Raw genomic sequence first — 26,184 nt, forward strand, 5'->3', positions numbered from 1 at the left:
GTCCCCTCAACTTTACTCCCTCCCTTCCTCTCCAGTCCTCGGTTCTTGAGCCCCTTACCCCAGGGAACACAGTCACTGATGTTTTCCCCCCAAGACTGATGGTCCGGCCATCTTTTCGGATTAACAGATTGAGTCCAGGGGCTCCAGGTTCTCCCCCTGAAAAAAAACACAAGAGGGAGTTGGGGGAAAGGGAACATCCCAAAGCAGGACCAGCTCTCGAAAGGATTAACATGATCTTTTGTCCCAGCTGGGCTTTGTGTCACTCTGCAAAGGGTGACCTTGGCTCCTTCCTGGCTCCTCCCCCATAGGACGGGTCACCTTGGTCATCCCACCAGTGTCACCCATTGTAAAGAATGACCGCAAATAGAATGAACCTATGGAGCCTGTTCTGGGAGGGAGGGAGGAGTCTCACCATGGAGCCCATAGGGCTGGAAGGCCCGTCGCTCAGTTAGGACAGACAGCAGGGCTTCTTCTCGGAAAAGAAGCTCTCTCACCACACCATCCCCACCTCGGAAGCGGCCCCTGCCCCCTGAGCCCTCCCGGAGCTCAAACCGATGAAGAATCACAGGGTACCTGGGGGAACAAAGGGGGCACAGTCTGGTTCTTCCATCTCACCAGCCTCCTTGGGGCAGTCACCCCTGAAATCACACACACACTCACCGACTCTCCAGGATCTCAGGGTCAGTGATGCGGGTGTTGGTCATGTGACTGTGGACCCCACCGCGCCCATGCCAGCCTGGCCCTGCTCCTGCACCCCCTGCCACTGTCTCATAGTAGCCCATGTGGGCATTCCCTAGAGTCACGTTGTTCATACAGCCCTGAGGAAGGGGGAAAGAAATTTGGTGTGATGAGACAGAAACACCCAATCCACCCCATTCCATTCCTCATCCCTGAGCCTTCCCCAGACCTGAGAAGCAGCACAGGCTCCAAAGGCGGCCAGTATGACATCCACTACCCGCTGGGAGGTCAACACATTGCCTCCAACCACAGCTGCATCTGGAGATGGATCTAGGATAGAGCCTGGTGGGATCACCACCTCAACTGGAGCCAGACAGCCCTGGGGGTTGGGGAAAGGTAGCAGAACAGCACAGTGAGTGGGGAGTGGCCCCCCCAACACACCCCTGGGTCACACGCGCACAAAGAGGATGTTACACATTCAGCTGACCCACCTGATTCAGGGGGATATCCTGGCCCACCAGACAGCGCAAGCAGTAGATGAGAGCTGACAATGTGATAGCCCGGGGAGCATTCAGGTTGCCAAACACCTCTGGGCCTGTGCCACTAAAGTCAAAGATGGCGCTGCCCTGGGACCAGAGGACTATGTGTCATATAATACCCTTAGCAGAAACCCCAACATCTTGGCTGAGCCCAAGCACCTGTCCCTGACCTCTCCCTCAACATTGGCCCTACCTGTACTGGGTTGATCTTCACTAGAAGGTTAATGGGGGATCCATCATCCATGTGATCCTTCGCAGCCACTTCCAGCGGCAGCCCTTGGGCCTGTCGGGCTCCCCCAAAGGCCCGGAGCATCTCCCGAACAGCCAGTTCTGCATTAGCCTAGGGAAGCAAGACATCACTCAGGAACCACCCTGTGCTTCCCCACTAATCCCTCCCAGCTGTTACCCAGAAAAGACTCAGCCAGCTCCTGGCCCATTCTGTGATCTGGCTTCTGCTCAGATTCTTTTTTCCTCCTCCCCTCCCCCAGCTTTATAGATCTTAGCATCAGCACCCCCCACTCTCTCTCCCAAATCCCGAGCCCAGACACTCTGCAGTTCTCAGGGAAGGTTTGTTGAATGAATGTAAGTGAACAGCATTGGGGTAGGACCCCCTCACAATCCATACCTCAAGTCCTGCTCTCACCTGAATGTGGGCCATGTAGGCCTGTACCACGTCTAGTCCATACTGGCCAATCAGCTCCCCTACCAGTTGAATCCCCTTCTGATTGGCTGCTACCTGGGCCCGGAGATCAGACAGGTTGTCATGGAGATTTCGGGTACCACTGCAGCCAGGAATCTTTCCTGGACCCCTTAGGACTTCTGTCACAGCTGGGAGGAATTTGGGGGTTAGGACAAAGAAAAGGAAAAGCATAGGGATCACCAGCTGATCTCTCTTTCATCCCTTCTTTCCCAGTCCCCACCTTCTCTAGACTATTCCCCTAAGCTCCTTTCCCAAGAAAACACTTCTGACTAGTGCTTTCCAAGTGACCCTTGGGCCCCCCACCTTCCTGGAGGACACCACTTCACCATCCCTTCTTCTCACCCTCCTCCTGGAAGACACCCCTGTGAACCAGCTTGAAGGACAAAAAGATGGCTCCTTCTTGTTGCAGTGCTGTAGAGTGGGGTGGCATGGAGCCCGGTGTGATGCCCCCTATGTCGGCATGATGCCCTCGGCTCGCCACATAGAACACAGGGCGGGGCTGACCAGGCCAGAACACCTAAGGCACAAGTGATGTATCAGTGAAGTGGGGAGGGGGCACAATCTTACAATCAAACTTAGAACTGGAAGAAGACTTCAGAGGTCATCAAATCCAACCTCTCATTTTACAGATGAAGACTCTGAGGTCTAGAGGGTAAGTGACTTGCCCAAGGTGACTGGACAACCCAGGTTCTCCAAACTTAGTAGTCTTCACTCCACCATGCTACCCCAGGGGCAGGTGTCCACCCCATCCCATGGTGATGACCCTGATGTGTCTCTCCCCTCATCCGACCCCTCCTCACCGGAGTGATGACTGTGAGGTCTGGCAGGTGGCTGCCCCCTGCTCTCGGATGGTTGCTCAGAATTACATCTCCAGCTTGTAGGTCTTCACCCAAATGACTAATCTGTAACCAGGTACAGGGAGAGGGGTTAGCAAGGGATAGAGCCGATGGGATTTAATAGTAAAGGAGGAAGGCCAGAGAAAGGATAGCTGAGACCAGTAGGCTATATAGTGCCTGTCTCTTGTCACAAGGATGGGAGACTGGGAATAAAGGCTAGGAGCCAAAGGAGGAGGGAAAGAATGGGGTCTGCTCAGACCTGAAACTGCACAGTTTCTTGCATGGCACCAAGATGCACAGGGATGTGGGGCGCATTGGAGACCAGGCCCCCATCAGGCCCAAAGAGAGCGCAGGAAAAGTCCAACCGTTCTTTGATGTTTGTGGAGATGGCCGTACGCTGCAGGATGCGCCCCATCTGCTCTGAGAGGGGAAACAGGGTTACTTTCACCATCTGAGCCCCCACTACCTTTCCTCATTCCAACCCCATCACAAAAGAAACTTTCAAGAGCATCAGAGTAGAGTAGGAAATCCCTGGATAGTATGTTAGACAAAGTTATCCAGCCTTTACTTACATATATTACAAGTTGCTACTTCCCAAACTAGCTCTTTCCATTGTGATAGTTCTGATAGTCAAGTTTTTCTATCATTTCCTCCTTCTGAGCAAACATCTACTTCCCTGTAACTTTGTCCCCTCTTCCCCATCCCCTCCATCCCCTGCTCCTAACTCTGCCTCCTAAGGCCAAGAACAAGCCTAATCACTCTTGGGCATCTGACAACAGTTTTAATGTTCTAAAAAAATATATATACCCAAAGGAATGTCCTTACTTATGAGTGGAAATTATATGCTTCCAATTCTATGGGCTCAATAGCTACATAACATTTTGCCTGTGTGGGCCAGTGAATAGGGACAAATTCAGAGGTGGGTGCACATACATACTTCTCTGGTGCGTAGCTTCCTCCAGTCACAACCCTAGGTGAGATAAGGGTTGCAACACAGGCCACAACTGGCTGGGTTTTATGGCCCTGGCAAAGATCAAGTCAGAGGAGCCAAAGGGCCAGAACTGGTGAGCAGCATCTCCAATGGAAGCCAGGTAAAAGCCAAGAACCAAACCAAAGGCTTGGAAGATACAGCAAGAGATGGAGTCCAAGGTTTGGCAGTAGTAGCTTGAAGTGTCAAGTTTGATAAAGAGTCTTCTCAATTTGCTGTCACCAGAGGGATTCATCTGGGCTCTGGAGTCTGGGTAATGACATATTGCCAGCTAAAAGTCTCCATCAATTCTTGCTAAAAATATTTTTCTTTTTCTTTCTTTTCTTTTCTTTTTTTTTTTGCTGGACAATGGGGGTTAAGTGACTTGCCCAGGGTCACACAGCTAGTAAGTGTCAAGTGTCTGAGATCAGATTTGAACTCAGGTCCTCTTGAATCCAGGGTAGGTGCTTTATCCACTGCGCCACCTAGCTGCCCCCTTCTCCATCAATTCTTGGAGGATGAATGTAGCAAGTTGGCATCAGCCAGATCCTCTTTTCTGGACCGCATCCTTTCGATTCCACCAAGTCCTAGAGACCACCCCCATCCTAGCCATCTACCATCACTAAGACAGTAGGAGGGGGGCAATTGAATCCAGCAGCTCCTGATGTCTCAGCCTGGTGTACGGAGCACAGCAAGGGCCAGTGAAACGATGAAACGATGGGGGTAAACACATAAGGAGGCAGGAAATTATAGGCACCTGCTCCAATGGATCTGTGATTTCATGGATGGAGGTCCTACCTCCGACAATGACACTGCCCCCATTCTGTGAAACTCATATCCCTATGCTCCTGAAGATATGTCACTGAGGGGTCACCCATTCCTTTTGACACTGTACCGATATCTAGGAAGAACACGGTCCGTCTATTGGTTATCCCTGCCTCTCCCTAGATTAATAGGTCTTCTTTTTTCCCCCATCATACATTTCTCTGACATTTATTTGCCACTTCTTTAAAATTCTTAGATTGTAATGTGCTGAAGCCAACTCATGCCCACCTGGTGTTTCTTTTTTGGGGTGATCTTCGACTTAAATTCTTCAAACACTTTAGTACTCTACCATTTATCACCAAAAGAACATTGGTGTTTAAAAGGTGGGCATTTATTTCAGGGAGAAACTTGAGGTATTAGAAAAACTGACCAATTTCCCAAGAGCAATCCGGCCCAACTTATTGTCCCTTTGTAATGTCTGTCCAACATCTATAGTTTGAGCAATAGGCATTCTTCATCCACTTGAAATTTCCTGTGTAGATCATTAGGCCAAACCTATTTGAGTGATTATGGATCTCATTGAAGATGTTCCTTAGTGTTCCAGGGGCTTGATGCAATTCATCGACATGCTTTCAGGTATGTTTTGTTGTTAATAATATCCTAGATATCCCCCCACATCTTTGACATCTTCCCCTTTTTCAAACACCTTGAAAATTGGCCCCTCGGTGCCTTGCTATGCATATGAGGTCTAGTGCCACTGTTTTTCTTATCTTTGTTTTCTTCCTAGCCATTTCTGCTTCCTCATGCAGCAGTTCTGGGACGGTATCCAAATGTTCCGATGCCCTTGACGGTGGAAGGTTTTTGTCAGAGAGATCTTGACAGTGCACTTTTCATCTGTTTGTTGATATCCTTCCAATTTTGTCTTTAAATGCCCTTGACATGATTTGGCTTACTTAAGTCCCTCACCAATATCTCTTGCCCTGCCCTTGCTTGACGTTTTTTGGGGAGGATATCACTCATAAAATTACACCATCCTGCTCTGTAAGATTTTTATAAACAAGTTCATCTTCATAGTCAGTGTTAGTCTTGGCCTCTCTCTCTCTCTCTCTCTCTCTCCCCTTCCCCACTCCCCCTTACTCCTCCCCCACCCCCACTTAAGAAAAAGAACAAGTAGTAGCTGGCTGAGAAAATATCCAGGCTCTTCCTTTTGGTCTGTTCTTTATGGCAATTCATTTATGCCAATTAAAATTCTTTAGGAAACAGTTGTCATCTGTGATGGTATCCATTTCTCTACCCCTTTTCCACTTTTCAGCATCACTGGCTTCATCATGTCAAGATGGGGTTTATTTTGTTTCCCACCAAATTGTTTATTTGTTTGTTTGTTTCTCATTTGGACTTTTCTGTTGTGAGAATTCAAATGAAATATTTGTAAAGAGCTTAGCACAGTACTTGGCACATAGTAGGTGTTTAATAAATGTTTGTTCCCTTCCCGTATATTAATGTTGACCTTTGGATTTGCTCTTTGTTCTAAGTTGGTGGTCTGCCTATACAGAGACAGCTATGTAGCTGATTCAGGAATGACTTGTGCATCACTGACAAGGCATTTACTGTCCGTTAAAATATTATTGATTTAATTTTTTTTATTATTTGATGCTTATTACATATAATGCCTTCCATTTCTTTTCTCAAAGTATTCATAAATATAGAAGAGCAGCTCCTTCAGCCTCTGAATTGTAATTTCCAACCCTTTTTCTTTCTTCCTTCCTTCCTTCCTTCCTTTCTTTCTTTCTTTCTTTCTTTCTTTCTTTCTTTCTTTCTTTCTTTCTTTCTTTCTTTCTTTCTCTTTCTTTCTTTCTTTTTTTGCTCTCCCCTCCTCTCAACCACCTTTGGACTGAAGTCACCAAGTATCCAAGGATATGGTAAGTTCATTTAGGGAATATCATGAAGCCCTTTGTAGTTTTTCTCTACCTCTTCATCCTCTGCAAGAGCTATTAACACAGAAGCTACACTTTTTTCTCAGTGGTCTTTCTGCAAGTATTTATCCTAAGTGCTGAAATACAAGATGATCAAATGTCGCATAAAACATTTCTTGTAGCTTTTGGACAAACAACAAAACCAACTCTTATTTGATGCTCCAAGGAGGACCTTTACAATTACAGGGCATATGAGCAAGAGATATTTATATCTGTGCCCTTTCATTTGAGTGGAGATTGTTTCATTCTTTGTTCTTATATCCCTCACCACCCAGCACAGCTCCAGCATACAGTAGGTGCTTAATAAATACTTGTTGATAATTGATTGATTGCCTTGATGATGCCAAAAATAGTCACTGCACTACTAGTATGTATGATTCTAGAGATGTATCCTGGTAGGAAGCTTTCTACCCAATGCCACATACCTCCTTACAATTCCATTGCAATATGCCAAATGGAACAAAGAACATCAATGTCAGGGTTATGCTAAGCCAGTCACCCAAACCTTAACATGACAGGAAAATATGGTATGTTTAATTATCTCATAGACGAGGTATTCCCTATGTTTCTTGACACAAGCTCATAAAAGATAACTAATCTGAGTTGCTAGACCCAGCCCTAAGGAACCAGCCACTGACAGGTGTTAGCTACCATCAGTCTTGCCTAGAACACGGGGTTGCTCCCACTGAACCAACTGCATGTCCAAAGAGTTGGCAGAAGCCCCTGAGTTCACCAGAGCCTAGACCAAGCATTTCCAGACTTCTGATAGTTCAGGTCAAGGACCTGAACCTGCAGAGTGGACCTGGGGAAAGGAAAAGGGTTTGGTTCCAGTGAAGACATCCTCAATAAAGAATCCTTATGCTTCCCTACTTTTCTGGGTGACTGGTCAGCAACTTGAAAAAGTATCACCCTAGAAGACCAAAATATAACCATACCCCTCTTCAATGGACTGGGCCATTCAGCCTCTGTCCATTTGGGCTGGGCTGCCAAAGAGGCAGCCTTTCTGCACCAAGGGGGTTAAAGAATGAGGTAGATGGAGCCCATGAGGGTACATTGTCAACCTCGCCATATATTTAGCTGCTTCCTGATGTGAGTGCACTGTCTGAAGTGACACTGTAGGGCCTCCTCCAGCTTTATCCTCATCAGTTCCTCATGGACTGGCTGAGTAGTCCACCAGGGCCAGTCAGATCCTGCCACTTCACAAAGTGTGAACTTGCCTTCTCCTGCGTTCTCACTGCCCTGTGGATTCTGTCTTTGACTCAAATTCCCAGTTTCAACAAGGTGATATCACGTGGTGATGGACTTCAGACATGAGTCTGTTCATGGCCTTCCAAAGAGGAGACAGGAGAACAAAGGACTGCAGAGGTGGGTGGAAGAGTCGGGAATCTAGAGCCACAATACCTTCCAGGGTACCATCTGCAGCCAAGACTTGGTGCAGACGCAGGCAGTCAGAGACAGTGAAATACACTAAGAAACAGAAGAGAGCCAACATGCACACACACACACACACAGAGCTCCCCAAGGAGAGTGCGGGCCATGGGGAGACATGGAAGAATCAAAGGAGCTATCACAAGATGGGGATGTGAGGAGGAAGGAGGGTCAGTGCAGTAGGGAGCCATGATAGGGAATAGCAAACCATCCCTTTGCTGGCACTGTGAACCACATGGACTCTGCTAAATCCTAAAGGAAAATGGCCTCTATTGGTTATAGGAATTCCTAGCCACCCCTAGTTCTTTCCCCAAGCCGCAGGGCGGGGGTAGAGATTTGCCCAGAATAGTAATATAACACAAAATTTCATATTATATATATATATATATACATACACACATACATATACGCACACACATGTGAAACATATTTATATATATGTGTATGTATGTACATACACATATATGCATATATATGCATATACACTATAATTATGTCATTTAATTATTATCTTATATATTAAAACACAGAAAGACTGCATAGGTTCTTGGGCTGGTGGAGGCACATGGGAGTAGGGGTGGGGGTACACTTTACTGTCTTAGTAACCCCTGCATTCTTTTTCCTTAGGTATGAACTATATCGAAACCTGGAAGACTACAGGTCTCTTTGTAAGGAGAAAGTCACCTGGAAAGGAAAGGTATGTTTCTTTGGTCTCTCCAATACAAAAATTATTTCCTCTTGGTGGAGGGTAGGGCCCACTTAGGATAGTGATATATATCAGTCAATCAATAAACATTTATTAAGCGTCTACAATATGCCAGTACTGTGCTAAGTACTGAATATACAAAGAAAGGCAAAAGACAGTCCCTAACCTCAAGGAGGTCACATCTAATGGAAAACCCTAAATCTGGAAGACCTGTTAAGGACTGTTTATATGGCTATCCAAAAAGAAAAACAGCCTCCCTTGGGAAGTACTGGCTTCCCCCCTTATTAGATGTCTTAAAACAGAGGATGGATGACCATTTGAAACATATATCATATAGGGGATTCCTTTGCATCTATGCATTGGACGAGATAGTTACTAAGATCCTTTCCAATCCTGAAATTATATGATCCTGTAATCCCAATATTCATAGAAGAAACCCTCGCTGGGGGCATTGGCCAGAAAATATGACCTTTAAAAAAATCATCAGGGGCAGCTAGATGGTGCAGTGGATAGAGCACCGGCCCTGGATTCAGGAGTACCTGAGTTCAAATCCGACCTCAGACACTTAACACTTACTAGCTGTGTGACCTTGGGCAAGTCACTTAACCCCAATTGCCTCACCAAAAATAAAAAATAAAAATAAATTTAAAAAATCATCAAGATTGAGTCCAGTGTGTATGAGCTCAGAGTTTCAGTGATAGGCTGATATGAGTTGTAGCAGATGGAACATAAAGCTAAAGACAAATGACCTCTTTTGTGAACAAAGTTGGGCAGGTGTGATATATTAAATGGGCCTGAAGAGGTCACTATCCAACCCTGAAAATATAGTCCAAGGTGCTATGAAGCCAGGAAGTAGGAGTGGGAAGTGGTAACAGGGAAGCCAAATTTTAAATGGAAAAGTAGACTAGAGTTTGTGGTTCTGTAGGTGTTGTACCCACTTCTTGGAGAGACAGCCATAAGGAAAAGCCAAGTTAAAGTGCTACAGAAAAAATTTTATAAAATAAAGTACTACAGAAAGAGGGGCCACCTCTTCCAACAGCTATGGGCTTAGAAGAGAAAAAAGGACCTAAGATAATACTATATTTAGGGGTCTGGCTGAGAGTGATGCCCCTTTCCCTTCCAAGATAATTCCTTTACATGTGACATGGGGCTTAGGATAAGTCAGAAGAAGTTTCTCCTGTGAGAAACAAAACCAAAGATGACCAGATAACAGGACAGACATATCAAAGAATCAAGGGACTATCAGGACAGACACACCTAAGAAGTAAGGGGAGATAAAATTCTATAGCAGGAAAGTCAATTACTCATGGCTACTACCTGACAAGAGCTAGGAGATAGAGATAACCCCAAAGGTCAGAACCATCATTTCAAAAAGAAAATCCCCCTTGATTCGCAGGAATATGACAAGTATCCAGGCTTTCCCCACCCCAAAAAGGAACTTTCCATTTTCAGGTGGGCTCTATAAAAGCTTTTGCCTTCCTTCTTTTCTGGGAGGAGGATGTTTCTATGTCCCCTTCTCCCCAGGAGTAAAGTCTGATTTCCCACTTGGTCACTTTCTCTAGTGCCAAATAAAAGACCACTTTAATTCTAATTGGACTACATGTGAGAGTGTAATTCTTTATTGAGGAATACCTAAGGGCCCCTACCTTTTCCCCCGTGGCACGTTATCCTTAAGTCTTCTCTAACCTATGACTTTCACCCAACCTTTATGTCTCTTTACCACCATGATCACCCTCCTCTGGATACACCCCAACTTTCCAATGTCTTTTCTAAACTGTAACATCAACAACTGCACATAGAGATCTGAATAGAAAAATATAAATTAAAATGTTTAATCTGGAAAGGTGGGGGTGGGGTGTGCTGGAAAGGTACAGGAGGTATATGTGTATTTATACACACACACACACACACACACATATATATGTTGTGCATTTATGAGTTATTTAGGCATTATTTATATAGTAATTATATTTAAACAAATTTGTCATGTAAATTATTTATATAAATTAAATTTTTTTTTAAAACATAGTCTGTAATCCAAGCTGAGCAGGTCCCTCAGCTCTAATAAAAAGGCTCCAGGGACATCTCTGGGATTTAAAAGCAAGGGAATTGTGCAAAAGAGGCTATAACTCCCTAGAGAAGGCTAATTCTTGATTGTCTCTTTTTGCATTCTGAAATTTGGTTAATGCTAACAAGCCAACTGAGATAGTTTCAGTTGTCATATCGGGAATCTTTTGAACCTGGGACCAAGACACCATATTTTTTAAAAATTTAATATTCTGTTGTTTTCCAATTACATATAAAAACAATTTTAACATTTTTTTTTCAAATTTTGAGTTCCAAATTCTCTCCCTCCCTCCTCTCCCCACTCCTTTGAGAAGGCATGTAATTTGACATGTTACACATGCAAGACCCCATATCTTACCTATTCTTCCTCTACCACATTTCTTCTCTCCATTCTCCCTTCCTCCACTTAATGCAGCTGCTGCTCTAGTTTAAACTCTATCACCTCTCACTAAACTTTAGTGATAGCCTTCTGATTGGCCTCTCTCTGTCTCTAGTCTCTTTCCTTTCTAATCCATCTTCCACACACCTGATAAACTGACGTTCCTAAGATATAGGTGTGACCATTTAGATCCTCTGCTCAAGAAGCTTCAATGGATCCCTATTGCCTCTGAGATTTAAAAACAACAACAACAACAACAACAACAAAAACAACTTCTCTGCTTCACAATCTGGTCTTATCCCATCTTTCCAGAAGTATTTCACATGCCTCCCTTACCCTGATGTTCTCTACCCTCAAGCCAAACTGGTCTAATTTCTATTCCCTGGAAGTGGCTCTTTCTCTTGCATCTATATCTTTGTTTGTTTGTTTGTTTGTTTTTGTTTTTGTCTTTTTGCGGGGCCATGAGGGTTAAGTGACTTGCGCAGGGTCACACAGCTAGTAAGTGTCTGAGACCGGATTTGAACTCAGGTCCTCTGGAATCCAGGGGCCAGTGCTTTATCCACTGTGCCCCCTAGCTGTCCCCCATCCATATCTTTAATCAAGGCATGCACCACTCCTGGAAAATCCAGTTGTTGGAGCCCCTAGCTCCCTTCAAGGCCTAGATTAAAGCTACCTTCTACATGAGGCCTTGACCCCCTCCCCCTATCCTTAATGCTCTCCAACCCCAAGCAACTTTGTATTCTTTTTACTTTGTGTCTAACTGGTATTTACTTGGATACGTGTTGTTTCCCTCTTAGTCAGATAGAAGCTTCTCAAGGGCAGGGACTGCTTCCTCTTTGTATCGCCCCCCCACCCCTCCTCACCTTACACGTGGTAGGCACTAAAAAATGCTTAGTAAATGTAAAAATGAGAGAACAAGTCGGATTGAAATTTAACAAATGGATTTGGTACTAAGGGCAATGTCCAGAAACTTCATAGGAAAAGAGGACCATGGTCCTGATGCAGGGCCTTTCAGAAACACAGCTCTGCAGAAGGACCGAGGAGCAGTTGCTGACCAGCCCAACCTTAGCCTGAAGGGTTATAAAACCCGCTTGGCTTTCAGAGATCTCAAACCTGTCCACCAGAATTATGTTGTCTGTTCTTTTAGTCCTAAGATGTCTTAACTGGTAGGGGAGGGTGGGCAGGAAGGGGAAGAGGAAATAGCCAAGTCATGTCGATTGTACCTTTGCAATATCTCCTATATATAGCCCCTTTTCTCTTGACTCTGCCACTACCCTGATGCAGGCACTCGTCACCTCACACCTGGTCTATCTGGATCACCTGCTGGTGGGTCTCCCTGCTTCAAGTCTCTCCCCACTCCAGTCCATCTTCTATGCATCTATCTAAAGGATCATTCTACAGTGCAGGTCTCACCACGTCATTCCCCTATACAACAAACCCCAATGTCGCCTCCCTGAGGCTGCCATGATCAAACATAAAACCCTCTACCTGGCATTCAGAGGCCTTTATAACCTGCCCCCTTCCTATTTTTCTAGTCTCCTTCCATATACTTTACAATCCAGTGACTCTCGTGTCCTTGCTGTGTTCCTTGAACAAAAACACTTAATCTCTTGGCTCTGGGCATTTTCCCTGGCTGTCCTCCATGCCTGGAATGTTCTCCTTCCTCATTTCTCCTTCCTGACTTCCTTGTCTTCCTTTAAGTCAGCTAAAATTCCATCTTTAAGAAGCCTTCCCTGGTCCTTCTTCTTTTTTTTTTTTTTTTTTTTGGTGAGGCAATTTGGGGTTAAGTGACTTGCCCAGGGTCACTCAGCTAGTAAGTGTTAAGTGTCTGAGGCCAGATTTGAACTCAGGTCCTCCTGAATCCAGGGCCAGTGCTTTATCCACTACACCACCTAGCTGCCCCTCCTTGTCCTTCTTAATCTCAGTGCCTTCCCTCTGTGATTATCTCCAACTTCTCCTGTACATAGTTTGTATATAGTAGTGTATACATTGTCTCCTTCACTAGACTGAGTCCCTGAGAACAGGAATATTTTTGCCCCTTTTTGTATCCACAGAACTTAACATGGTACTTGGAACATAGATGGCAATTAATAAATGCTTCTTGACTTGACCTGAATTCAAAACACAGAATCAATGAATCTGGAAGTTGGAAGAGACCCCAGGGTCATCTAGGCCTACCTATATCTGAATACGTAACCCTGTTTCACCCTTTCACATATACCTGACATGTGCTTAAAGACTTAGTGAAGGGGCAGCTAGTTGGCACAGTGGATAAAGCACTGGCCCTGGATTCAGGAGGTCCTGAGTTCAAATCCAGTCTCAGACACTTCTCACTTACTAGCCATGTGACCTTGGGCAAGTCAAAAAACAAAAACAAAAAACCAAAGAAACAAAAAGACTTAGTGAAGAGGGACTCACCACCTACCTGCTAAGGTAGGTCATTTCATTTGGAGATAAGTTAATGGTAAAAAAGACATTTTTCTGTAAACCAAATCTTCATGTGTATCCCCTACAGCTAGAACTCTAGTCCTTCCCTCTGGGCCCAAGCAGAACAAATCTAATCCATTCTCTTCATGACAAACTGTCACTTTTTTTTTCAGGGCAATGAGGATTAAGTGATTTGCCCAGGGTCACATGGCTAGTAAGTATCAAGTGTTTGAGGCCAGATTTGAACTCAGGTCCTCCTGAATCTAGGGCCAGTGCTTTATCCACTGTGCCACCTAGCTGCCCCCACTGTCACTTACTTGAATATAGCTTTCATGACCTCCCCTAAGTCTTCTCTTCTCCAGGTGAAACATCCCAAGTTCCTTCAAACAATCCTCATATAACATCCCAATGCCCTTCACCATTCCCGTTGCCTTCCTCTGCATATTATCTAGATTATCCATTTCCTTTCTAAAATGGTATACCAAGACCACAACATAATACTCCAGATGTGTTATGACCTTGGAAAAGTTAGAGCAGGACTAGCCTCTCCTTTCTATACACTATGACTATTAATACTGTCTAAGATCACATTAGATCTTGTGGTCTACATGTTGTACTGTTAACTTATTCATATTGAGTCTGTAGTCCACTAAAACCTGCAGATCTTTTCTAAATGAAATACTATTTACCCATAGCTCCCCCATCTTGTATTTATGAAGTTGATTTTTAAACCTAAGTATAAGATTTTTTCATTTAACCATATTAAATTTCATCTCACTAGCTTCAACCCCAAATTCTAACCTGTTGAAACCTTTTCAGATACTGTGTCAGCCAAGGTGTTAGTTATTTCCCTTAGTTTTCTATCTTCTGCAAATTTACAAGAATACCATTTATGCATATGTCCATCTCATTAAGAAAAATTATTTTTAATTAATTAATAAATAGCACAGGGCTAAGTACAGATGCCTGAGAACTTCTACTTGAGACTTCTTTCCAAGCTGACATCCATCTATTAATAGCTATACTTTGTGTCCAGCCCTTTAACCAGATCCAAATCTACCTAACCGTAATATGGGGAGTCCAAATCTCCCCAACTTTTGCACATAAAAAGCATGAAAGATTTTGTTAACTCCTTTGCCAAAATCTAGGTGAACTATCCATGCAGTGTTCCCTGATCTACCCAAATAGTATCACAGTCAAAAAAAGGAAAATGAGGTTCATCTGGCATGATCTGTTCTTGAAGAAGTCATGCTAGTTCACTGTGATCGCTGCTTCCTTCTTTAGATGTCCACTAACCATCCTTTTAATAATGCATCCTGGGGGCGGCTAGGTGTAGCAGTGGATAAAGCACCGGCCCTGGATTCAGGAGTACCTGAGTTCAAATCCGGCCTCAGACACTTGACACTTACTAGCTGTGTGACCCTGGGCAAGTCACTTAACCCCCATTGCCCCGAAAAAAACCAACCAACCAAACAAACAAACAAACAAAATAATACATCCTAAAATTTTCCTAGTAACCTAAGGAAAGCTCACTGGCCTGGTGTTTACAGATTCCAAATTCTTCCCTTTTTGAAAATTAGGATTAACATTAGCCCATCTCCAATCCTGTGGTACCTCTCCCATTTTCCAATATAACTGATTCAAATATAACTGATAGTGAATGGCTCAGTAATCACATCTGCCAGTTCTTTCAGTACCTTAGGATGTAGTTCATCTGGGCCTGGTGACTTGAACTCTTGAGTATCAACTCCCTATTAGCCATTTGTGTTCTGTCCTTTCCAGTCCAAAGATCATTCTCCTTAGCAGAGAAAACAGAAGTAATATAAGAATTGAACAGCTTGGCCTTCTCGCCATCATCATTCATGATCATTGTCCCATCCAACCCATACAATGGTCTTAAACCTTTCATTCTCCTCTTTTCCCCCCGGGGTAGTTCAAAACAAAACAAAACTTAGTCCAAGCTTAGGACAATCTGAGCTTTAAACTCTCCTGACATTACTCTTATAAGACCATGCCATAGTATTGTATTCATGATCTGTTTCCTATCTTTTCTTTATATTTTTTAAAATCTAAATTGTGGTCGCCTTAAATTAGAAGCTTTAGCACCAGTCCTTGGGCATTAAACATTTATTAAAGCATACAGATATTCCCATGGAGAGCTTTTTATAGGTCTGGAACAGAGGTGGTCCTTACACACTGCTTCAAGCTGATTGGTTGGCGTCATCCAAATCCATTGGTTTTGAATGTGTTCTCAAGTTGAGTTCACAGTCTAGCTTCTGAGAACAATATCTTCTTAAGGGATAGCCAGGTGTGATTACAATCCAATTAACTTGAAGTAGGCTTAATCAGCAGTCAATCGCTCTCACTTGATTCAATCAGTATAGATTAATCTCCAGGTGGGTCTTTGAGTATCTGCTAAATCCCATTATTTCATCCCTATATGGTCACATCAGTCTCTCTCTCTCTCTCTCTCTCTCTCTCTCTCTCTCTCTCTCTCTCTCTCTTTCTCTTTCTCTCTTTCTCTTTTTCTTTCTTTCTTTCTTTCTTTCTTTCTTTCTTTCTTTCTTTCTTTCTTTCTTTCTTTCTTTCTTTCTTTCTTTCTTTCTTTCTTTCTTTCTTCTTTTTTTGAGCCAATTGGGGTTTAAATGACTTGCCCAGGGTCACAAAACTACTGTCTGAGGCCAGATTTAAACTCAGGTCCTCCTAAACTCCAGGGCCAGTGCTCTATCCACTGAACCATCTAGCTGCCTTCCCTTCACCTCACCCTACCCCCATCAGTCTCTTTAGAGTTCTTTTCCTTTTCATCAAAATTATCTCTTTTTGTGTCTTTTCATTCTTTAAGCTTTCCATTCATCCCAGGATAACTTCCCCATCTAGAATTTTAGACCATAGGATCCTATGTATCCTTTCTCTTGCCCTTTGAAATCTGCTCTCCAAAAATCTAGGGTATGTGTATGATTATGCCCCAACTTCCTCTCCTATATCACAAATTCTGAGCTAGAGTGCTCTCTTCCCCAAAAGGTTCCCCACCTTAAGAAGTGAAACTGGGGCAGCTAGGTGGCACAATGGATAGAACATGGGCCCTGGATTCAGGAGGACCTGAGTTCAAATCCAGCCTCAGACACTTAACACTAGCTGTGTGACTCTGGGCAAGTCACTTAACCCCAATTGCCTCACCAAAAAAAAAAAAAAGAAGAAGTGAAACTGTCAGGAAGGTAAGTCAAAAATTTAATGAGATGTCCTTGTTTTAATAGAATGAGACAGCATAACTGAAGTCCTCCATCCCTACCCTACCCTATTCCCGTATCAATTTTGTGTCAATAACTCATCACTCATTTCCTCCACTGGACACATAACCTATAATATATCCCCCTCCTATGCTATTACTTCTGTTTCTCACTTCTTTTATTCTCACTGAAATAATCTCCTTGGGTTCATGGATTTCCATAAAGATGTATACTTTCTAAATATACCATGCTCTTCTACTACCCCTCCCACCAAAACAGGGTGTACCCCTGCATTGCTATATTTCAATGACTATGTTTCCACTTCAATTTTTATTTCCCTTTGTTCTAAAACTCTCAGTATACTTTGTTCATTAGCCATATTCCATGGATTGGCATATGAGATACCTGAAGTGCTGTTCCCAGATGTCTGCCATATTGTTTCCTCATGAGGATGACTTGAAACCTCCTCTATTAGGGTTCCTTCTATGTAACCTTGTTATCTCTAGGATTCAGCTTTATAAATCATTAGAGAATTTTTCCTCCCTTCCCATAGAAGCAGCTAGGTGGTACAGTAAATAAAGCACCAAAGCTGGAGTCAGGAAGATCCAAGTTCAAATCTGGTCTCAGAAACCTACTAGCTGGGTGACCTTGAGCAAGTCATTTAATTTCTATCTGCCTCAATTTCTTCAACTGTAAAATAGAGATAATAATAGCACATGGTTTTGGTATCATAAGCCATGGTCCAAAATACTAAATCCTGTTCTCTGATCAAACCCCAATAGTCAACTGTCCTTTTCCTATATTCTTTCTTTCCCAATCCATCATTTTCACCTGGAAGAAAAATGGAAACATCACCTTCCCTGCACCCCCACTAAGTCCTTCAGTTTTCTAGCCAGGACTTTAGTCATTTTCCTTCTCTGATACTCAGTTTCCTCATCTTTAAAAATAAGGCTAATAGGGGCAGCTAGGTGGTGCAGTGGATAGAGCACTGGCCCCAGATTCAGAAGGACCCGAATTCAGATCCGGCCTCAGACCCTTGACACTTACTAGCTGTGTGACCCTGGGCAAGTCACTTAACCCCAATTGCCAAAAATAAAATAAAATAAAAATAAGGCTAATACTTATGTGTTAGCACAGTGCTTGGGGCATGTTAAGCACTTAAGAAATACCTTACCTACCTACCTACCTGCCTACCTATCTTGTGGCATGCACCTCAAAAAACTGCTTTAGGGTTTTGCTATATGGCATCATGGAGAGAGCACTGGGTCTGGAGTCAGGAAGACCTGAGTTCAAATCCTGCCTCAGATACTTAATGGTTTTATGATCCTGGAAAGGTTACTTAACTGTTTTACCAAAGTTTCCTCATCTATAAAATGAAGATAATAATAGCACCTAACTCCCAAGGTTGTTGTGAGCAATATCTACAATGAATATTTTATGTAAATTTGTAGATATTATATAAATTTGTTGTTCAATGTTATATTGAATATTTGTGAGATATATTTGTAAAGCATTTTGCAAACTTTAAAGTGCTATACAAATGCTAGTTGTTATTGTTGCTGTTATTAAGGGGAAGTGCTTTGTTAACCATAAAATGCTCTATAAATGGGAGTATCTGTCAAGAGAACTCTATTCCAAAATTTCATGCCTGTATCATTTGTTCCCATAAGCATAGGGGTTGGCCAGTGGATTTCACGATAGTCTTAGCTGGTTCATGTTCATGAAAGCACTTCCTGATCAGCCATGTTATACCTGTCCATAGCCACCTCTGGGCTCTCATCGGTCAACCCCACAGGTGAGCTGTATGAGCAAACAAAAATCTCTTCAGGAAATGCTAACAGCACCTGACTCATATGTTGAACCTGTCAGTACTGTTGCTGAGGATCAGCCAAGATTCATCTTTGGGTGCAGAGTTTTACCCCTTGCTGTAACGCATTTTCTCTTTTCTCCTCTGTATCCACTCTTCTACTCACCTAAGGCCTCAATGCGGGCTTTAGCATCCCTCCACCCTCCAAGAATTCTTTTCTCTTGGATTTCTTCCAAAATATTCTAGGAACTTTTCATTCTTTCTAGCAAGCCAAAGGAGAGTATTGCACCATGTGCCATTTCGCCTTCTTTTCATCAGCCGTGAATTGGCCCAACCATTCAAAAAACAATTTGAAATTATAGAAGAAAAGGTATTTATCTCATGGCCCAGAGCCAAAGCTCTAGGTTTCTAAAGATCAGTTCCAATCATTGGGAACTTTTCCCAAATTACTATTCTCTTTGGCTTATGCACCAACTGAGAGTTTTCCTTAAGAATATTGGAATGTAATTCATGTCTAGGTCTCTACTAAAAAGTTTTCATATTCCATGCAAGCCTGCAAGCTAACCATAATCACATAGAGTACAGTTTTTATTCTGCTAGACACAAAACCCAAACACAAAGAGCTTATACTCAAGCCCATACAAAGTCAAGATAATTCTCTTTCCCTCTCTAGTGAGTACCATAGTTCCCCCATAAAAAAAGAGCACATTAGAGAATCAATCCTTTTTGCTCTGGTGAATCCAATCCCCTCCAGGGAATTATAAAGTCTTCTAGACTTGAAGTCAGGAAGGAAGGAAGGAAGGAAGGAGAAAGGGAAAGAGGGAGGGAGGATTTATTAAGCACTTACTATGTGTTAGGCACTGAGCTAAGCACTTTACAAATATTATCTCATTTGATCCTCATAGTAACCCTGGGAAATTGGTTCTATTATTACTATCCCCATTTTGTAAATGAGGAAACTGAGGCAGATATAGGGTAAGTGACTCACTGAGGGTCACACAGGTCATGGGTGCCTGAGGCCAGATTTCGACTCAGGTCTCCCTGACTCCAGGCCCAGTGCTCTATCCACTGCACCACCTAGCTAGGATCACACTAGATAGTTGACCCCTCTGGTTAGTCCACATAACACAAAGTACCGATACAGGGTATATACAATCTAGTTTTGCTCCTCCACACTGTGGACCTCTCTCTGACTCCTCCTCAGCCCTGACTCCTGCTTGGATCCAAAGCTCCGCCCTGTCCTCTTAGTCCAAAAATTCCTCCTCTGTGTTAGGAAATCTCAGTTCAAGAACCTGGCATCATTAAGGAAATACTACTCTTCTCTCCTGGGTTGACCCCAGAATTCCTCCTTCTGTCCTAGATGTCTCCTGTTGTGGCTCCACTATTCCAGGGGATACATTCCAATTGCTGCTGGAACCACCTGTTTTCCTGGAGAGGCCTCTGTAGCCTGGCACATGATAAGTGCTTACTAAGTGCTCCTTGACTTGACTTATAGTCCCTTTTCCAGCATGAGCTTCTTCACTCTTATTCTTTCTGCTCTGCATCTGTTCTCCTTTTTCTAAGCCAAAGCCAACTATGATAGCTTGAGTGTATGACTAGCCATGACTCAAATCAATAATCCAGAAGTGTGGTCTATATGCCAAAGAGTACCCCAAGGCAAGGGTACTCATTCACACACATTAGGGATGGCAGGACAAAGTCTGAAACGCACTGTCAATGGGGGTGTATAGATTTTCTATGGCAGGGTTTTTTTTTTAAATGGCAGAACAAAGATCTCATCCTTTAACCTTGCTAACCTTGACCAGGCTCTTCCTGACAGCTGCCTTCTACAGTTACAAAATTGTCTACATCTTTTGAGCCAGCAATCCTACTCTTGGGTTTCTTATTCTTTTTTTTGTTTGTTTTTTGTTTGTTTGTTTTGGTGAGGCAATTGGGGTTAAGTGACTTTCCCAGGGTCACACAGCTAGTTAAGTTTCCAGTGTCTGAGGTCGGATTTGAACTCAGGTCCTCCTGAATCCAGGGCCGGTGCTCTATCCACTGCGCCACCTAGCTGCCCCCCTGGGTTTCTTATTCTAAGGAATCTATTAACAAGAAAAGACCTATCTGCCCTCTCCCCTTCAAATTGTTCACAGCGCACTGCTAGTAATTGCAATCAAAACCAAAACATACCAGATGCCCAACAACTTAGGAAATGGCTGAACGATGGAATGTGGCTGTTAATGGAACATTACTGCATCATAAGAAAAGGTAAATATAAGAGACAAAAAGAAATAAAGGAAGATGTGGATGCAGAGAGGCAGATAGATGTGGATGCATAGAACAAAACTGAAGGAACAATATAAATGATTACTACCACTATCTAAATGAAGACAGCATTAAAAAGCCACAAATTCAGCTCAAGAAAATGGAGAACCCCAATACTGACTTATAGAACACACACCTGAGCATGTCTTTTCTTCTAACAAACAGAAAACTACCCAAGGGCAAAGCCGCACATTCTTTTCTTTTTTTTTTTTTTTCCAATTCCAAATTCTCTCCTTCCCTCCAGCCCCTCCCTCCCTCAGTGAGAAAGCAAGCAATGCAATACACATTATGTATGTGAAGTCAGGCAAAACATATTTCCATTTTAGCCGTGTTGCAAAAAAAAGAAAAAAAAAAGGCAAGAAAAATAAATTGAAAAATTTTTTTTCTTCAATCTGCACTCAGAGTTCATTGCTTCTCTCTCTGAAAGTAGATAGCATTTTTCATCATGAGTCCCTTGGAACTGTCATAGCTCACTGTATTGATCAGTTACTAAGTCTTCCACAGTTAATTATCATTACAATATTGCTAACCAATTCTTTGACACCACAAAAAGAGCTGCTACATAAATATTTTTGGACACATGGGAAAGCTGCACATTCTGCATTATTAGTCATGATCACCCTTTCATGTTGTTTTAGGTAATCTGTGGCCCAGAACCTCAGCTCCGAGTTTAAACAGACTAGATTCATCTTTAGGGAGCTTCCCACAAACCACTCTTTGGCTCATGTTCCTACTTAGAATTGGAACTTGGAATTCCCAAAATTAACTCACAAGCACGTAAGCTGACTATATATCAGATGCTAGACTTCTTTTGTTTCCCCCCACAAAATAAATGAAAGACAAAATAAAACGAAAAAGGATTCAAAGGAACCTATAAAGAGTTAAAATATCCCACCTTCCCTTTCTAATGAATTCCCTTTCCTCTCCTCTCCTGCCTCCATCCTCTGAACCTATACAATATGCTGGATTTAAAGCATTGCTATGTAACTAACTGAGACTGCTTTGGAAGGAAATGCACTTAAGACCAATGAATGACCCCTTATTCCTTTGGTGAGCTCAAACTTTTCTTAGGGATGCATATACTTCTTCAGACTCATAATGCTCTCCTAATGTAAGGTTTAGGCTTCTCTCAAAAAGGATTTTTGCATTTCGGATTGCTAAAAAAGTCAAACTCTCATCTTCTGGTGAACTTCTCTAATGTTCCCTTGTAACCCATATAGTCTTCTCCCCCACTAATGGTGCTAACCTAAAATTTGGAAGCACCCCTGAAGAACATTTTGCATTTGGGGTTATTAGAGAGCCAACTCCCCTTCCAAGTGAACCCGCGCAGTCCATATGACTCACAGTAGGAATGGAAGACAACGTTCAGGTTTGGTTTTCACATTATGGCTCAGTCCCTCATCCTTTTTTCTCCAGAAGCATGATAGCCAGGCATTGTTCAGGAAATCACCCCTCCTCTCTCTAAAGTGGAAGCTGGGTGCCCAATGATACTCCCAACTTCTGTCATCTCTCAACCCATGTGGTTCCCCTTCTAGGAACTCTTTCTCTATCCTGCCACCACTTGTCCACAGTAGTCACCTCTGGGGCAATTAAGTTCTACCCCTACCCTGTCTGTAACTGAGGGGCTCCCTAGGAGGCTGTGAGGATGTACAGGCTTCATCCTTACCTTTACCCCCACCCTCCAGAGACCCGAGTTAACTCTCTGTCCCAATGTCAGCTTCTTCTATCTCTAAAAGCCAGATGTGACCTTCAAGAGGCCACAGACCAAGGGTGGGACTCATATCTGCCCGACAACCTCTCATCCTTAATAAAATGTCAATGGGCCAAGCCAAAAGGTACTCCTCACAAATCATCAATCCTCTCAGTGAGGATATCCAGTACAGGGAGGTATCTTCAGGCTACACCTGATTGCACCCTCTATATTGAACTGCTTTGGGGGGTTGTACATTGTGGGAGATAAAGTATCTATGGTTACGTTAAAACAAACTTTATCAATAATTTTTTAGCTACTCCTGGGAAGGGTTGTTTTAATTCTAATTTAACCTTATCTTTCACCATACCATTCATATTTCTGTGGAATATTAGTAATTCACAAAGGGTTACTTGATGCTTTAATGCATACACACAATAGCCAAGAAAAACTCCCAACAGAGATCACTCATCACTCCATAGTCATGCTCACAAAAATGCCCCATCACTTTTCCCATGTCCACGGAGAAATGAAAAATACTGGAAAAATGAAATTAGCATGGAAACCCAAGAGTACCTGGAGAGGAAGAGGTTCGGGTCACAGGAAATGATAGGAATGAGGTCAGAGGTCAGAGGGATGGGGAGATGGCAACAATAAAGAACCAGCAGGAGACAATGAAGGAGAGAGAGACAGGGGAGAATGGGGGTTTGGAAGAGACACAGTCACTCACCAGCAATGCTCATGAAACGGTGGGAGAAGATGGACAGTTGGATGGGGTCAAGATGGGAGCTGACAGAAGTAGAGGACTGTGCTCCCACAGTGATTCGGATATCACCTGCTTTGGTCACTTCAGCATGACACCCTGGTTCCACCAAGATGGTACTGAGAAAAAGAAAGTTACTCTTAGGATCCCTGAAGAATTCTGACCTAACCCCTCAGGAAGAACCCTTCTCCAGAAAATATATCAATTGGAGGCTTAATGTCCCCCAACCTGCTTCTGATTAAAACTAACGCGGACCGTGTTGTTACCTGTTACACAAACATTCTCCCCTCCAACCATATTTCTATGATCCTCTAGATGCCCAATTTCTCTTCCTCTAAACCCTTCATGATCCCTCCCTTCACCCTACCCCTATAACTTCAACCACAACATCCCCCTGACCTGTTGCTATCAATGATGAGGCAAGGTCCTGGGAGCCTGTGTCCCTGGCCCAGCTCTCCCAGTTGGTACACGGGAGTATCCTGGTACCCTCCCTCGAAGTAGCACTGGGTTACCTAGGAGAAGGCACAGGGTGAGGGACAGGGAGAGCAGAGTTCAAGTTCCTCCCAGAGCTGAGAGGAAAAGGGTTCTCTGGATTGAAACCCTGTGATGTCCAAGATAACCTTGGTATAGGAGAAAAGGCAGAATTGTAGAATCCCAGGGTTAGACATGACCTCAGAGGTCATCCAGGAATGACCTATACCTGAACAGCTACATCACTGAAAAGTAGTCACTTGGTCTCTGCTTAAAGATCACCAGAAAAGAGAAATCCCCCCTCCCCCGCCAAAGGCGGGCCATTCCTCTTGTGAAGCTCTAATGATTAGGAAGTCCTTCCTTATAGGAAGCTGCAGCCTGCACCTCAGTATCACATTCTTCAATAACAGCAAAAGTGAGGTACCAAGTGGTATATTCAATATCTGTCTGATAGTAGAATCTCCCACCTTCATTTCCCTGGGAAGTTCTGAGGCCCATGACCTCTGGTCAATTTTCAGTGTCTATGTGCGTAAAGTGGTTTAGGGCAATAGTGTCAACTAGAAGTGGGGACCACTAAACTGCATATAAGGATCCCTGTGGGCCCTTAGTTTTAAAATGCATTACCTATGTTTTACTGTATTTTTATTCACTTTGTCAAATATTTCCCAAATATTCCCAAATATTTTAATGTGGTTTGGGCCATAATCCGGGCCTGCATTTTGGGCTGTGTGTAGCCCATGGGACACATGTTTTGACATTTCTGGTGTAGAGAATCTCACCATGGGCATGTGGGGAACAAGACAGCATGATGTCTCATTATATTCAGGGGATAGGTCTTTAGAAAGTCTGTGTGTCATCCAATTAGGTGGGGTAATCTATTTAATCTGGGCGGTAAATGAGCCTAACACTCATCAGAATTAGCTCCAAGACCTCAGTCTCATCAGAGTTGGCTCAAGGAGGGAATAACATACACACTCAATTGGGTGGAGTAATCTCTCTAACCCTGCAGGAAAATAGGAGGGGAAGGGGATAAAGAGAGAGGGGGAAAAAGAAGGGAGGGCAAATTGGGGAAGGGGACAGACTCAAGCAAATCCCTTTTGAAGAGGGGTAGGATGAAAGAAGATAATAGATTAAATATCATGGGAAAGGGAATAGGATGGAGGGAAACAGTTAACAATAGTAATTGTGAAAAAGAGAAAAGGGGGAAAATTGTAAAAAAAATATTTATAGCAATTCTTTGTGGTGGCTAAGAGTTGGGAATCAAGGGAATGTCCATCAATTGAGGAATGACTGAAGAAGTTGTGGTATATGATTGTAGTGGAATGGTATTGTGCTATAGGAAATGACAAACAGGATGATCCCAGAAAAACCTGGAAAGACTCATATGAACTGATGTATAGTGAAATGAACAGAACTGGGAGGACATTGTGCATAATGACATCAGTATTATTCAAAGAATTGTGAATGACTTAACTATTCTCAGCAATACAATGATCCAAGACAATCCCAAGGGACTAATGATGAAGCATACTATCCACTCCCATAGAAGGAACTAATAAAAAGAGCACTTGTGGATTGTATTTATATAACCCATATCAGATTGGTTGCTGTCTTGTGGAGGGGGGAGAAAAAGCAGGGAGGGAGAAAATTTTGGAACTCTAAATCTTATGGAAAGAAAGAAAGAAAGAAAGAAAGAAAGAAAGAAAGAAAGAAAGAAAGAAAGAAAGAAAGAAAGAAAGAAAGAAAGTCTATGTGTACTACCTCACAGAGTTTCTATGAGGAAAAATATTTTGTCTTTTTTAAAGTGCTACAGTATTGTGGACCACTGGGTTTGAAGGTTGTAGAAGTCTTACTCTGTCAACACGAGGAGGTCCGTTCTGGGCCTGGGGAGGGTACTCCGGTCTAAGGCCGCTGCGGCCCATCCCTCGTACTCGTACATCATCTACTAGGACTGGCCGATCCGGGATGATGAAGCCAAACTCCTGTAGATACCTACATTCCACCCAGAGGGAAGTTTGTCAAGGAAGAAAAGTCACTGAGGAAGAGAGACCACTTCCCTGACCTTTTCCAGGAGCCCAGTACCTCTCTGTGAAGGCTGCCCCAAAGTCCCCTTCACGAGGAGAATGAGAAGTGGGAGGGTGTCGACGGGCAGAAACCATGATAGCACAGTCAGTCCCTTGGTAGCGAAGGTGCAGAAACCTCTCAGTATAGATCTGGGATCTGGGATGATGGAAAAGGAATGAGTGAGAGATGCTCAACAGATAAGGACACAACGGTGGGGCCCAAAGAGAATTTCTTTGCTGAACAAGGATCTGTGACCACCCTCATCCCAGTCCCTTAGGCCTGACCCTGCTTTCAGACTTCCCTCTTAAGGCCGTGCCTATGTTCCCAACCCACTGTGAACAGAAGCCACCTTCCATCAGCCCTCACTATCTGGAACAGCCTTGAGCCACACAC

The 26,184-nt window shown here is 43.4% G+C and overlaps 1 protein-coding gene across 3 annotated transcripts in view; it reads right to left on the reverse strand.

The window, feature by feature from the left end:
• The window catches only part of OPLAH (5-oxoprolinase, ATP-hydrolysing), a 42,586-nt gene that overhangs the window by 374 nt on the left and 16,028 nt on the right, over positions 1 to 26,184 (reverse strand). For all 3 annotated transcript variants that reach the window (XM_043978691.1, XM_043978690.1, XM_043978692.1), the window contains exons 13-26: positions 25,810 to 25,947; positions 25,581 to 25,719; positions 23,656 to 23,768; positions 23,224 to 23,375; positions 3,013 to 3,173; positions 2,718 to 2,819; positions 2,260 to 2,434; positions 1,861 to 2,045; positions 1,411 to 1,557; positions 1,170 to 1,304; positions 908 to 1,057; positions 661 to 818; positions 413 to 573; positions 59 to 156 (exon numbers count right to left, since the gene is read on the reverse strand). In XM_043978691.1, the coding sequence (XP_043834626.1) occupies positions 59 to 156; positions 413 to 573; positions 661 to 818; positions 908 to 1,057; positions 1,170 to 1,304; positions 1,411 to 1,557; positions 1,861 to 2,045; positions 2,260 to 2,434; positions 2,718 to 2,819; positions 3,013 to 3,173; positions 23,224 to 23,375; positions 23,656 to 23,768; positions 25,581 to 25,719; positions 25,810 to 25,947 (2,014 nt within the window). The remainder of the gene's footprint in view (positions 1 to 58; positions 157 to 412; positions 574 to 660; positions 819 to 907; positions 1,058 to 1,169; positions 1,305 to 1,410; positions 1,558 to 1,860; positions 2,046 to 2,259; positions 2,435 to 2,717; positions 2,820 to 3,012; positions 3,174 to 23,223; positions 23,376 to 23,655; positions 23,769 to 25,580; positions 25,720 to 25,809; positions 25,948 to 26,184) is intronic.

Source organism: Dromiciops gliroides, chromosome 1 (assembly GCF_019393635.1).
Source record: "Dromiciops gliroides isolate mDroGli1 chromosome 1, mDroGli1.pri, whole genome shotgun sequence".
Taxonomy (NCBI): domain Eukaryota; kingdom Metazoa; phylum Chordata; class Mammalia; order Microbiotheria; family Microbiotheriidae; genus Dromiciops; species Dromiciops gliroides.